The sequence below is a fragment of the Eubalaena glacialis genome, chromosome 4 (assembly GCF_028564815.1).
Source record: "Eubalaena glacialis isolate mEubGla1 chromosome 4, mEubGla1.1.hap2.+ XY, whole genome shotgun sequence".
Lineage (NCBI taxonomy): Eukaryota > Metazoa > Chordata > Mammalia > Artiodactyla > Balaenidae > Eubalaena > Eubalaena glacialis.
The window spans coordinates 135,288,344-135,302,266 of NC_083719.1; the positions used below are offsets into that span (position 1 = coordinate 135,288,344).

The window sequence follows — 13,923 nt, forward strand, 5'->3', positions numbered from 1 at the left end:
ATGGATGCTTCCAGGAAATAGGCCTTAAGGAAAGTAGAAACCGGTATGTAGAGGTGTGGATGTCTATTTTATTCTGTGGAGCATTATGACATGACTGTCTTGCCCTAAACATTCTAAACTGCTTTGAGTATAGATTTCTCTTGTCTGAGATTATGAGTGTCCTGAGGGCAGGGGCCTCTTGTTCATTTCTTTTTAATCTTCTGCATCTAATACGGAGACCTGCACCTGATACAGAATTCCAAAAATGTATATTGTATGACCAAACTAATCAACATAGATTTCTTTTAAAGAAGAAGATAGTAGCTTCTCTACTTATTAACTTATTCATTACACTCTTTCATTACCTCAGATTGGGCTCTATCCAGAGCAAAAGTGTATCAGCAATGCACACTACAAATGATCGTGATGGTGGTTGTAGGACGACATATTAGCTCTGGTCATCAAGTTTCTGTTGGTCCATGGCCTATTTGCTGAGTTCTCAAGGCATTTTACAAGCATCATTAACCTTATTCTGTCCAATAATTGCAAAAGTAGGGAAAGCATTGAATGTGCAATTGGAAAGACTTATGATGATGATGGAACTTAAAGTGAAATCGTTTTACAGGAGCAGGGACTTATTGGGTGTTTGTAGAATGTTTGACTCCAGATAAATTTGGTTTTATCCAACAGGAAAAGTGTCTTATCCACATGGGATTTACAACTATAGATCATAGAAGGTTCTGTGTTCACACATGCCTCCTCATCAATGAGCCAGGGCACATAATTAATTGATTAATTAGCAGCTGTATGTGAAGAGCTTGGTTCAGACTTGCAGCACGGAGGATGGCTTTCCAGAGTGGCCAGATCCTGGATTCATAATTCAGTCACTTCCGGGGGATCTCATTGCTTGCCTAGTGTAATCCTTGGGGCTCTTGGCCTCTCCTTGGGCCAGTATGGGCACTGCGCGTCCAGCTGCTGCCAGCAGAGGGCAGCAGTACGCTGTGTGTGTTCAATTTGCATCCCAGATTAGCAAATCCCCAAGGATTGACAAAGAGGGAAAGTGGGTGTCCCCAGACTACTCTTGCTGCTTTTCTCTGGTTGTCAACACTGTCCTGAGTAACTACAAACACAGACCTTTTACATTATGTTGGACTCGGACTCATCTGAAATAGAGAAATGAATACACAACTAGGAGCTGCCATCACAGACAGGAAGTAACTTTAATTAAATATTGTGAAAGTTGAAAAGTTTTTACAGCTTGAATGTTTGCAAAAAAAAAAAAATTATAACAATCTCTACAGTAGTTAGGTTCTCTAACAATTGAACTGTACAGTGTGTGTCTATTCCAAAAGTTTGATAAGAAGGTGAACGGTTAGATTTAGAGATGACTTCATTAAGCTGCATCCTAGTACAATGTGAGGCCAGGGCATGTCCTGCAATCCAGTCATCCAGAAGCTGTATTTCCCCCACCCCCCCGCCCCCCCCCCACCCCCGAACTGAAATCTTAATTGAATTCGCTATTTCATTTTCTTCTTAAAGCCATATTCTGTATTTAGGGTAACATCTTTTACTTGTAAAAAGTTCTGTGTAGAAGAGAGAGGGTCGGAGGGCCAGAACGTCTTTTCATCTAATCAATATCAATAGAGGCAACAAAACACAAATTATACACATTTTAAAGGCTCTTTGGACTTTCAAGAAAAGTTCTAACCACTACACATGGCTGACAGTGGGTGGCGTTTGTTGTCAAGGTCTGAGCCCGACACCTCACCGGCTGACCCGGGTCCTTCACAAACAGTTAAGGGGCTCACCAGACAAAATATGGCTTTAAATTGTACACATCTTCAGGCCAGCGCTTAGCACACGAATTCGGACAACCTTTCTGAGTACCGAGAAGCAATGCGTCCACTTTGCTTACATTTTCCAGTTTTATTATTATTCTTCATCATTATTATTATTTCTCACCAAGAAAAATCAGCTTTGCTCCCCTCCCTTCCCTCCCGCAACACCCCTCCCCCACCCTCACCAACCCATAAAAATCGCACTCTGACAGTCTAGTGAAAACCATTGCAAAATCCATATGGGGGCATGCACAGTTGCAGCATTGTTGTAAATTTCTTGCTCTACTAGAAAAAGTTACATTGTCTTAAGGTAACAAAACAGTTCTTTTGTGCTTTTCGATTTCTTTGTTTTTTTTTTTTTTTCTTTTTTTTTCTTTTTCTTTTTTCTTAGAATGTTAGTGACGACTGACAGTTCTGGTGCACAGTTACAATGTACAAGTGAAATGAATATGATTTGCATTGTTAAGGCATCCAATCTGCTGGTTTATATTTATGTGAAAGACAGAGGAAATATACAAGCAGACTTAGGAAAGAAAGTATGTTCATTGATTTCTATGAAGTTTCTCCCCGGAATTTAATGCACAAAATGCATCACTCCAAAGGGAGAGGTTCCATGCATATTAATAGAGTAAAACAGCATTAGGGTTTTTTTCTGTAAGCTTCCAAAGCAAAGGATACATTTTTTTTAATCTACAGAACTAAATGCTACAAGAATAATATGCTACTATTTTTTGCCATATATTGGAAAAAACTTCTTAACTTACAAATAATACAAAAATAGACAATGGCTTTTGGGTGAAAATTAAAAAAAAATTAAGCATGGTTTAAAACAATACTAAAAATAACTATAAATGAAATGTTTAAAAATCACATTGAAACAGCTAATATAACTATAGGTGGCCAAACAAATACGCACTTTTCACATAGCAAACATACACAATAAAATAAACTGGGAGTTGGAGGAAAAGGAGGAAGGGGAAAGCAATGTACAAATTCCAAAGATAAATACATTATTTATACGGATATCTTACAAAATCCCCTTTAAAACAAAAAGCCTTTTAATTAACTTTGCAAGTATGTGCAAGCTAAAGGTAGTGAGCTTTTTTTTTCTTTGCAAAATATGCAGTAAAATCTTTTTTTGTGATATTGAAAAACTGTCTTAAGACATTAAAATGTATAAATAGAACAACAACTTTGGCAAAAAATCACAAAAAATCTACAGTATTTATAACTACATACAAAACACAACAGCAAAGAAAAAAATATCAGGCAAATGCATCCTCAGAGCTTTGCTGCATCTTTGCTATTAATTCCTATTTTTAAGAACACTTCCCAGATAATGAGAGCAAAAATTCCCATCAAACAGAAAACCATGTTTTGGAGGTCTCAACCTTCCTCTCCTTTCTCCCAGTTTCCTTTTATTCTTAATTCCAAAGCACTTAACCTGTCGTTTTAATCTACTATGTTACAAATGGTAAGGGTCGACTGATAGAGGCGCTATCTCGAATGGGAAATCTGAAATACCTGCCATGTTGCTTTTGTCAGCTTTTGAAGGATTGGTATGAATTCAGCATTTAGGATGAGTAAACTTTAACCATGTAAATGCAGAGTGTAAGTGGGATTTTGGTTTGATAACTGGAGGGCATTATGTGGAATTCTGTGCCTGACCCTGTTCCATGAAGTCTCAAAGGAGATTCTCACACAGCACGTGTGCCACCAAGCTCTCGAGAGGCCATCGGCTTCCGAAGAAGTTGACATAAGCAAAAGAGAGAGAGTGCTGTCAGGTCTAAATATGCAGTTTTAAGATCTGTCTAGAGGCACTGGATTTTTGAGTAGAAGGGGAAAATGTGATCACTTACATCACTTTTTAACTTTCCAGGCTGCATTTATTTACACAGTTACTTAAGACAACAATACAAAAGAGAGAAATAAGCTTGCACTGCTAAGGGGTGGCATGTTAAGTTAGATATTGGAAATGCACTGTCCGAGTAACTACCGCTTGATATGCTTTAAGGCGCAAAAGCCGACCCTTAGTTTTCTAAAAAATCTAACTGGCATTCCTATTCTGTCCCATACAAGCTTTTTTTTTTTTCTTTTTTTCTTTTTAAACTTTTTTGTAAATATCACCATTTCATTCTCCTTTTACACAGCTTTAAAAACATCATAAATTAAAACATGGAGTCTTATTTATAGTGTCCCTTGTATACAGCTTTATGGTTTATAAAAGACAAATGATTGCCGAGTTAAGCTTTAAAAAAAAAAGAGAGAGAGAAAGAAAAAGAGGATTTGCTTTTATCAACACAGAATAAATATATCCCCCCAAGGACTTGGGAGGTACAACTGTAACCAACACCCTGCATTAGCAGATCCCTTCCAATTTCAGTATTTGCAAGGTCGGTGATATTGTTTGTTTAAAAATCTGCAGTTATTGTGATTCCTCTTAAAAAGGCCTGAGTTAAAAGTTCCACTCTGGGACTTGTATCAGATTACTTTCTGTAGCAGAATCCAACCTCTTCATTAATAAAATTCTTCAAGGCAATTCTTTCACATGGGAGGAACAATCATGCCAGATATCGCTGTGAAAAGAGAAGACAAGAGTAAATGGTTTTGCATCCAAACTTCTCACTGAAAGAGAGAAAAAAAAAAAAAGATGGAAAAAAACACCCACACACCACTATGTTGGTTGAATATTAGCCACGCATGTGCTTTCTCATCTTCCCTGGAAGGAGTTTTTATTATAAAATATACATGTACTTTATTAAGAATGATAGTATGTCAGCATGTGTATGTGTCTTTAACAGAAAAGAAGATCCTAAGCATCCCTCCAAATCTGATTTCAATTTTAAAACATAACTGGAAAGTCACATAGTTTGCATACTGCTGGGAAAGTGGCAGCCCAACGCTTGCAAAATAGTGAGAATTTTCAGTTTGTCACTCTTTTTTTCCCCCTCCCTTTCGCTTCCAAAATATACAATAAAAAACTGGTCCTTTGTGACAGCCAGTGGTTTCTACCACAACCCGTGGCTCTGCCTGTGCTCTGTGTGAGCACGAGGACGGAGGCTCAGAGCAGCGATCTGAGTGACTCCATTTAGGTCCTCAGGTCTGGGAGAAGGGGATACTGGCTCCAGAAGACATTGTTCACTGGAGGATGCGGACGCAGGATGTCTTCTATGCCACTGCTTCACTCAGGGTTTCTGGAATGGTCTGACCATGTCCCTAGAAAACTGTAGCCTAGGAAAGCTAAAGAGAGATCCTAGGCAAAGGGAAGGCTGTATGGGATAATCAAAAATCTTGCAAAGCCGAGTTAGGAGCCCACACACAGCTGTATTTAGAAAAGCATGGAATCTGACAGCGTTCCACCCCTGGCTTTTCTGCCTGCTGAGTATGTCCCCCTGAGCTAGTTGCTTGTCTCATTGAACCTCTGCCCCCTCATCTAGAAATGCAGTGTATCAGTATTTGCAAGGGCCGCGATATTGTTAGGGTTGTTGGAGATTTAAATAAAACAACCAGTGCGAAGCGCTTAGCCCGGATCAGCTCCTAGTTAATAGAGGTGGGCTGCTGTTATTTTTAACTTCTGCCGCTAAATTAGCTGTGTGACCGGCGCAAACTGCTTAACTTCTCTGGGCTTGTGTTTCCTCATATCAATCAACCACGTACCATCCGATATGGAACACTTCACAGGATGGGTATGAGGAATAAAGGGATGAGTGCAGAGTTCCGGATGGCAACTTTGAAATATGTGGAGATGAGAGCAATGCTTATATTAGAAGCAAGAGGCAGCCATCTTTGGCTCCCAATGATGGCTTAGCATCCTGTCAGGCAGAGAGAGGAAGTCATTGCTTTCTTTTTGTTGGCAATTCTAAATTTAAATGAGTGTCCTTGTCAGTGGTGACTGCATGTAGGAAGTGACCCTCTAAATTTCCCAACTCTCATGTCTGCGAGAATGTGCCTTTGTTTTTAAGCGAGCCCCAACTACCGCAAATCCTGCAGTAGACGTCGGAAGGCCAGGTGAGGCTCTGAGCCCTGTGCGCCCCACGTTCCTCTGCTTCCCCTACCCCAGCCCTGGCATTTTCAATTCAATTTTAAAAAAAAGTATTTTGCCAAACAAACACTTTTTCCGTTAATTTTTAAACCCATCTGTATTCACAAGGAAATTTAATCCACATGTTTCTGATTCATTTACACGTAAATCATCCAAATGTTGTTTTGCAAGAGCCATTTCGCAGTCCAAAAGCTCCTGGAGTCTTTTTTGTAAGCCATCCTAAGCCATTTTTCTTAGAAACAGGAAGTGTCACTTGCCAAATGCAGACCAACTTAAACCCCCAAAGATTTGGGATCCATTGGAGATGCAGTCCCCTTAAGAGTCAAGTGAGCCCTGGATTTGACTGAAATGGGGAGCTGAGTATCTCAATCCAAGCCTTGAGAATTCAAGATGCTGTAGCTCCAAAGGCAAGGGGGAGGTCGCAGGGGTAAGAGGGTCTTTGCCGTGTGACATCTCAGCATGGTCCTGCCTCCCTAAGGATCTTTTCCTCCAGGCTGGAGGTGCGTCCAGGCACCTTTACTAAAGGCAGGCCTTTCCGTGGGAGTTCTAACCCTCTGGCAAAATATGTGTGTCTCCTCATGCCTTCCGCCAAAATCTACTCCGTGTGCCTGGCATTAAAGGGCAGTCTCCTGTAGCATACATCAGGCAGCGTCAGTATGATACAAAGCAAAGTAGAAAACTGACCAACTTCCTGCTATTTCCATCAGTGGACCCAGCCAAAATGTATCAACTGGGCCCTAAAAACATCAGGATTTTTTTTTTTTTTAATGAATTCTAGATGACCAGAATTTTTTTAAAAAGAGCTACTCAGTGTTCTGGTACCTGAATAGTGTGTTAGATCAATTAGATTAAACTAATTCTATCAGGGCCACATTAAAAGCTATAAAGCAAAGCTAAGTGATGTGCTGCCAATCCACAGATAACTGCTTCTTAGTCGGGAACACAGGAGTCAAAAACTCTAGCACCTTGAAAGCCCAGGCTGGGATCATAAGTGAGCAAGGTCCCCTCCGTGGGGACTGAGGTGGCTCAGCCCAGGTCTGCCTTCTATAGGGTGGGTGGCACGCTAAATGCTCCCCCAGTGCTGCCATGCTGGAATGCCTGCTCACAGCCACCCCAGCTTTCGAATTACTTCTAGAGAAGGTGGAGAGGTGGATTTTTTAAAAGATAAAATAGCCCAGTCTAGTCTATATGTGTTAGCAAAAAGTTAAAATTAAAACCAAATAAACAAACATACATATCTGGGGGTGTCTAGGGGTGGCTGTGGTCTGCCCCCAGTTTCCTACCTTTCCTTCGTTGGCCTTCAGATTCCTCTGGGGGTCTAACAAAAGCCAGGGAACCTGTCTCCAGAGGAAGCCCCAGAGGTACTTACACCCAGAGTTTTGCACGTAATATCAGGGGGTTACAGCTCCCTAAATCTCATCCGTCACTTCCTAAACTCCAGACGCAGAACCCTCACTGATGAGTAAATTTTGGGAAAGGAGCTCCCTTTGTGGCCTCTGAATTTAGGCACCTCTGAAGTGGCCGTTTAATAAAGAAACCTCATTGCACGACTGCAGGGAAGCTCCCGGAATGTTAGAAGCTGTTTTTCTTGTATCCGTGCTGTAATCCCCAAGATTACTTACATGGGTGAGAGGAATGGGTGTTTCAGGCTTAGAATGTTCCAGAAATGCCACTGGCACACGCACTTGGCCCAGTGGGGCCCATGAAGATTTCCATGAGGACACGACAGTCTCAGAGAGTAACATGTGCCAAAGACATCACAAGACGGGGGAGGCTCTGCCATTCCCCTGGCTGCTGGGTGAGCACGTGCCCTGACCAAAGCGCAGAAAACTACTGGCTTGAGAGGCAATGCATTTTTCAGTGTGATAAGAACAAAGACAAAACGGAAAGTTTTGCCGAGCTGGGAGAGTTTGGAGCGAGAGGGTGGAATGTGGTCTTCCTTGAACCACCATATGTGTAAGAAAGAATGAGGAGCTAATCAGGAACAGAATGGGGGGAAGAGCTTTTGCACAAACCGAACATGTGCGTGGAGCGAAAGACAATGCCAGGAGATTTGCTACCAGGCTGCAGAGAGTTGGGTGAGGCCGGCCAGCCTGCGCTTCAGGGAGGTGGGGAAAGAAAGCAGCACAGCGTGCGGACAATTTTTGTGAAATCACTCTGGCCTTTTTAATTCTTCACTGCGGAGACTGTCTGGGACATGGTTAGGCTTTCAACTCCCCACGTTGGGGACAGGTCCAATGGCATAGTGACAGCATTCTTGGGGCTGCCTGCCTCTTGATTAGTGAAGTCCTCTGAGGCCTGAAATTGCATAGAATCCATGCTGTAGGGGCACAGCTTTAGGAGAAGGGAAAGGATGTCTCCAGGACAATAGCTGAGCGTACGAGGTGACTCAGGTCTTTGGGCTCTGAAAACAGACACACCTGGGGACTCTAAGATCAGGATTCATCAATGACGTTCTCTAGATAAGAATGGAAGGAGATTTCTCTGTGTTTTTATCTTTAAATTCAAAATATGTCTGCATTTTCCAAAGTTTTTTATGGGATGTTCACTGGTGTTAACATTGGGAAAAGTGTTCTGTGGGCAAAGAAGTGCAGAGAACAAAATGGGAGACTCTTATTTTGTTTAACCGCGGGGTGTCTCAGAGCCTTTAGTTAAACATACGTGCATTGTGACTCCAAGACAGTGATGCAGTAAACACCATCTTCCAGGTTTGTTTGACCATAACATTTTCTTTTTCTTTTTTTTTTAACAGAACATCTATGGGACCCCAGAAGTACTGAGATAGAGTTGCTTTGTCCTAAAAAATTTCTCAGACGGATGGTAAATCGTCAAAGGTTTTAGCTACCTGGGAGAGAAAACCAGTTGGAATCACAGTAGAAACTGTGAATTTTAAAGTATTAGTAAAGAATGGGGCTTCTGACTCCCAGGTAAGGACTTCCTGTTCAAGCTTCTCCCTGCTTCTCGGTGCCTGTGCTGCAGAAGGGTGCACAGCCCCCTACACGTGACTCTGGCTCAGGTTATTCTAGATCCTTCTGCTTGAAATGCTCCTCCCCCATCTCCCTGGTCCCAAATCCTACTTGCCCTTCACCCAAGGTCCAATTCAAAGGCACCCTTCTCCACTAGGCTGCTCCGAACTCTCCCTAATCTTTCCCTCCTCTGAACTTCCACAGCTGGGCATCCAGCCTCTCCCAGACAGATCTGTTTTCTTTCCCGTGGTGTCATGTTTCCCCTAACACAGGAAAAGCTTTTAAGGGCAGCATTTTCTGGTCCACATGGTCCTAGCCCAGTGGCTTGACTATGACCATTTCGTTTAGCACAGGGGCTGATATAGTAGTCAGTCGGCCTGGGATTTAACCCCAGCCTCCCGCTATGTGCTAGCTGCATAACTCTGGATGAGCCATCTTGGCTTTGTCTCAGTTTCTGCATCTGTACAATGGGGACAATAGACAGCCTATATCTAAGACCGGTTGGGAGGAACACATGAGACAGTGAAAAAGCCAGGCTGGGAAGAAGCCCTCCCTCCCACGTTAGTGGCTGTGACCATTGTCATCACCATCATGTGAGACCACAGTGCATATCTGTTGGGGAATAAACATGAGTGCTGTCACCAGAGGAGGCTGAGAAAGGGCTGCTGGGGAAAAGGGCCTCTAAGGAGTTGGCTTAAAAAAAGAAAAAGAATGATGGACAATTAGCAGAGTGGTAGTTGGAGGTAAACAGACCTTTAAAACACTTAAAACAGCCTAAATGTGTCACCTCTAATCTTGTTTATGTGGTCAGTTTGCTTAACCAACTCTTCCTTCGTCACTTGCCCTGTCTTAATGATCACAGTTCTGAACGAGGTGGGTCCAAATGAAGCAGGTGTTACTTGTAACAATGAAAAGGAGGAGGAGGAATGCAACACTTCAGAGATTCTCACCCTCAATTCTATAACCCACCTGGGTCCTTTCTTTTCTTTTTTTTTTTTTTTTTAATAGAAGTGGAATTTAGACAGCTGAAGATGAAGTAATTCTTTAGTTATGGGTCTAGCAGCCTCCAGTCAGAGGCTAGGGATGTTTGATACATCACAGTATTGGAAAAACAAAAACCACCAGAAAGCATCTTCAGGACACATGCTCAACTAGAAGGAAAGGGCAGTGTCATCCACAATAGCAAATCCAGCACAAAGCGTGTCCCTGAGTCACACCCTAAACCCTCCCAGCTGTGAGCTGTGCATTAGAAACGTGATGGAGACTCAGCTGCGGATCAGAAGAGGGGAGCAGTCTCTGTACTTTCGGAATCTGTGCAGACATGGGTTAGAAATGCCCTGGGGGTGACAAATGCACAAACTTTCTATGTGTCCCTGTCTTGATGCCATTTCATCATTACTTAAGCGTACACACACACACACACACCCACACACCCCTACACCACCGCAAGTTCCCTAGATCCAGGAGGTTCTAAAATTCAAGCTGAGTCCCTATTTTCAGTCCCTTCCTCCTCTCTCCTTGGCCCACATGGCATGAAAAGACACTCGGCCTCACAGAACGGCTGCCCACTTCAGTCACCAGTGGCCAGTGATACGGCTGTGACCCTGCAAGAGCCGTGGGCCTTTTCTTCTCAAGCGCCAGCCCTCCACGGCAGATTACAAACCCCATTATACCTTCTTCCTGACATCAAGTCTGTGTTTAACAAGCGTTGTGATTGGCAGTTCAAGAACGGTAGATTTCTGCTTTCCATGGGTTTTATCCTTGTTTAAACCCATTATAAGTTATGTTCGCTTAAGCATTATCTTCTCAGTTTGCCAGCTGGAGGTGTACTGAGCGTGCCAAAGCATTATTTCTCGCGGAAAAAGAGACTTGCGTGAATGGGTGGCTCCCCTTTGTGGGGTGGGCATTTCCTATCACAAGTAATATTGCCTGAAATGTCGTTCCACAGTCCGATTATCTTCCTTTTCCCTCTAAGAAGATGGCTTTGCCAGTGTATGTATATTTCAGGGAGGGGGCAGGGGCACTGACCTTGGCTGTGCTGGGCAGACTGGCCAGCAGGTCTCTGAGGAGTGCCTTGCTGAGCCCTTATGGAGTCAGAAAAGGAAGCAGGAGCTCAGGCTCAGGAGTCACACAGATGGGGTTCAGTTTGGGCTCCACCATTACTAGATATGTGACCTTGAGCAAACGGGGCCTTGATTTCCTCATCTATATAATGCGAGTAGCACCAACCTCATAGGGTCTTCAAGAGAGAATGGATGTAAGTTTGCATCAGTGTAAAGTGTCCTGTACAGAGTACGTGTATAGAAGTATAAATAGATAGACAGAGACGTAAGAAACAGGGCTGCCCCCCTGACCCCTCTCGACCTCCATGACTCACCTCCATCAGTGAAGATGGGTAAGCCGGCTGTGAAGGAAAGCTCCGTGGGGCGCTGGGTAGGCTAAGGGTTAGGGCATAGACCCTGAGGGTTTATATTCATCCCCACTGTTTCTGGCTACGCCTATGGGCAGGTGTTTTCTCTCCTTATGCCTCAGTTTTATCCTCTGTACAATGGATATCATAATTGTCCTCATGTTTCATCAGGAAGTTGTGAGGATTAAGTAAGATAAAGCAGGCTCAGTGCTTAGCACTGGTCAGTGCTCAAGGAATGGCAGCTGATGATCTTACTGATCTTACTTCCCTGCCAGCTGCCTTACGAATCCTGGATACATCCTGTTTGCCCCCTCTGAGCAGTAAAGTGCTTGGAAGCTGGAGGGAGGAGATGAACGCTTGAGCCTGTGTTTGAAGCCAGCCTCTGCCACCCACCTCTGTCTGAAGTCAAGCCATTCCATAAGCTCGCTAACCTTTCACTTTCTCGTCTCTAAGGTCGGGGCTCTGAGTGCTGATCACACAATCCCACTGTGGGGAAGGAGGGAGGTCATGCAGGTCAACACCACAACGCAGTGCCAGTGAGAAAAGTGTAAGAAATGGTGGGACCCGTTTTAAAAGGTTGGGTTTCTTCTCAATGAATAGAAAGGTCACCTCAAGTTTGGTTACTCTGTTATTTTCCATATTCAATGAGGGGGAGGAAATCGAACAGTTTTGATATGAACCAGAGTCCTCTAGTAGCACTTTGGGGTTTCTGGTTCCCAGTAGTAAGTCTTGGGTCTTTGGTCTAAGATGCTGTAACCTCAGGGCTCTGGCTTGGCCAACTCACCACCTCCCCATTATCAGCCCCACCAAATGTGCATGCTGACACAGGCAACAGGAAGGGAACCTACTTCAGGAGAAGGCCAGTCCCGGGAGAGACCCTGAAGTGGAGAACTTGCTAGAGTCCACAAAAGACTGATCTGATTATGACGACCACAGGGAATGAGAGAGGAAAGAGAAACGATGGCATTAGTAAGTGGAAACAGTATTCTCAAGCAAATCCCGGGCCTGAGCAGAATTGCTGGAGTTGGAAAGAGAACTGCTCAGGCAACTCCAGCAGAGGAGGGATGCCAGGGGGGTCAGGGACCAGGGCCAATGAGGGTGAACACAAAGGAACAGAATAGATGAGGGTGGACAGAAGCAGGCAGGCCCAAGGCCATTCCCCTCGCAACAGTGGCGCATCTGCTTCAGGCCCTGGGAAGGTGAGTCAGGGCATCTGGTTGGCCCAGGTGGGGCCTGGGGCTTACCTTGCAGGCTGTTCCCGTTGGTGCTGGTGCAGGTGGGAGGTGGGGAGGTCTGGGGTCTGACCACAGGCGCAAAAGCACTCTTCTGTTTCACGGCTGAGACCATGTTGGCTGGTGAGAAGGAGAAGATGCCGGAGGAGCTGCTGCAGTTGGAGGGGAGGCTTGTGGAGGAGGCCATGGTGGGGCTGGATGGCACGACTAAGGGGCAATGGGAAAAGAGAAATCAGTGCCTCTCCTGGTGTCCTGACACAAGGCAGCTCAGCTCCAACCCTGACACCCATCCTTCTCAGGCCGCCCTTCTAGCAGGAGCCTTCCCTGAACTCTGAGGGTCTTGTCTGCTCTCATCATTTGGTACACGGCATGTGTTTCCTTTTGTTGTAGGCCGACTATGTACCAGGCAGCATGCTAGAGCATCCCAAGCCAGGAAACAAGAGCGCTCTTATAAGGGGTAGAGTACCACATGATAGCCTCAAAGGTGAGTATGGCCAACTCTGGGGAGGCAGGGAAGGGAGACCAAAGAAGGCTTCATGGAGGAGGTGTCAGGGGAAGCATTCCAGGTAGGGCCTAAACTAAGGTTCTGGCAAAGGGTCTGGGGATACAAGAGACAGGAGGAGGCCAGCCTGAGAGAGTGTGGTCACCAGTGGAAGGAGAGGTGTGAGGAAGAAGAGTGAGTTGAAGGCAACACGAGGGTTCCAGCTTAAGGCACTGGCAGATGGTGGTGTGTATGTGTGGCCTGTCTCCCCATGAAGCTACAGCTTCCTGAAGGATATGACTGTATCTTCATGCTCCACAAGACAGATAGAGGTAGGTAGGAAGCCAGGTGGATAAACAGTCTGCCACGTGCAACATGTGTGAATAACGCAGGACTACAAGTCAAAGTTCCAAATTCTCTCTATCCCCCGCGGAGCTGTACAGAGATGAGTGTGAACTAATAAGCAGCAGGATCGGAGCCCTATGTAAATACTCACAGTCTGGGAGTGGTGGGGACGTGAATTATCAATGATAGGAGACCTTTGGCAGTTCAGAGAGAGAGAAAACCTAGCTGCTTGGGGATACGAAAGAGTTTGGGCGATGCACGTTCTCCACCAACCACGGTCCTCTCTGCCTGGCCTTTCATTCATCTTTTGATAGTTGCTAATAATCTCAGGTCACTTTAGGAGACAGATTTTGCGCACATGAAAGCCCTCTACACTCAGGACTGGTGCCATCACACACTCACCTTCCATTTCCTCCATCTCCATTTCCTCAATCAGCTGGGCTTTGTGTTTATTGTTTTATTTGCATTTATGCAGATAAAACTGTCCCATCTGAGAGCCTATTTGAGAATTTAATACTATATTTGTGAGCACTGAGGAAATCAATTAATGGAAAAAGTATGAATCCTGTCTGATGATTTTCAGGCACTTAATTCAAATTCTAGGCACTTCCTCCTTTACTGTATTATTTT

General features: G+C 44.3%; 1 protein-coding gene across 4 annotated transcripts in view; it reads right to left on the bottom strand.

Annotated features, from left to right (window-relative positions):
* Positions 1-2,555: 2,555 nt before the first annotated feature.
* EBF1 (EBF transcription factor 1) overlaps positions 2,556-13,923 on the bottom strand; it is a 392,672-nt gene continuing 381,304 nt past the window's right edge. For 3 of the 4 annotated variants that reach the window (XM_061188385.1, XM_061188383.1, XM_061188381.1), the window contains exons 15-16: positions 12,480-12,674; positions 2,556-4,393 (exon numbers count right to left, since the gene is read on the bottom strand). In XM_061188385.1, coding sequence (XP_061044368.1) covers positions 4,362-4,393; positions 12,480-12,674 — 227 coding nt within the window. In that variant the 3' untranslated portion in view covers positions 2,556-4,361. The remainder of the gene's footprint in view (positions 4,394-12,479; positions 12,675-13,923) is intronic. The other variant, XM_061188382.1, reaches the window with a different exon arrangement.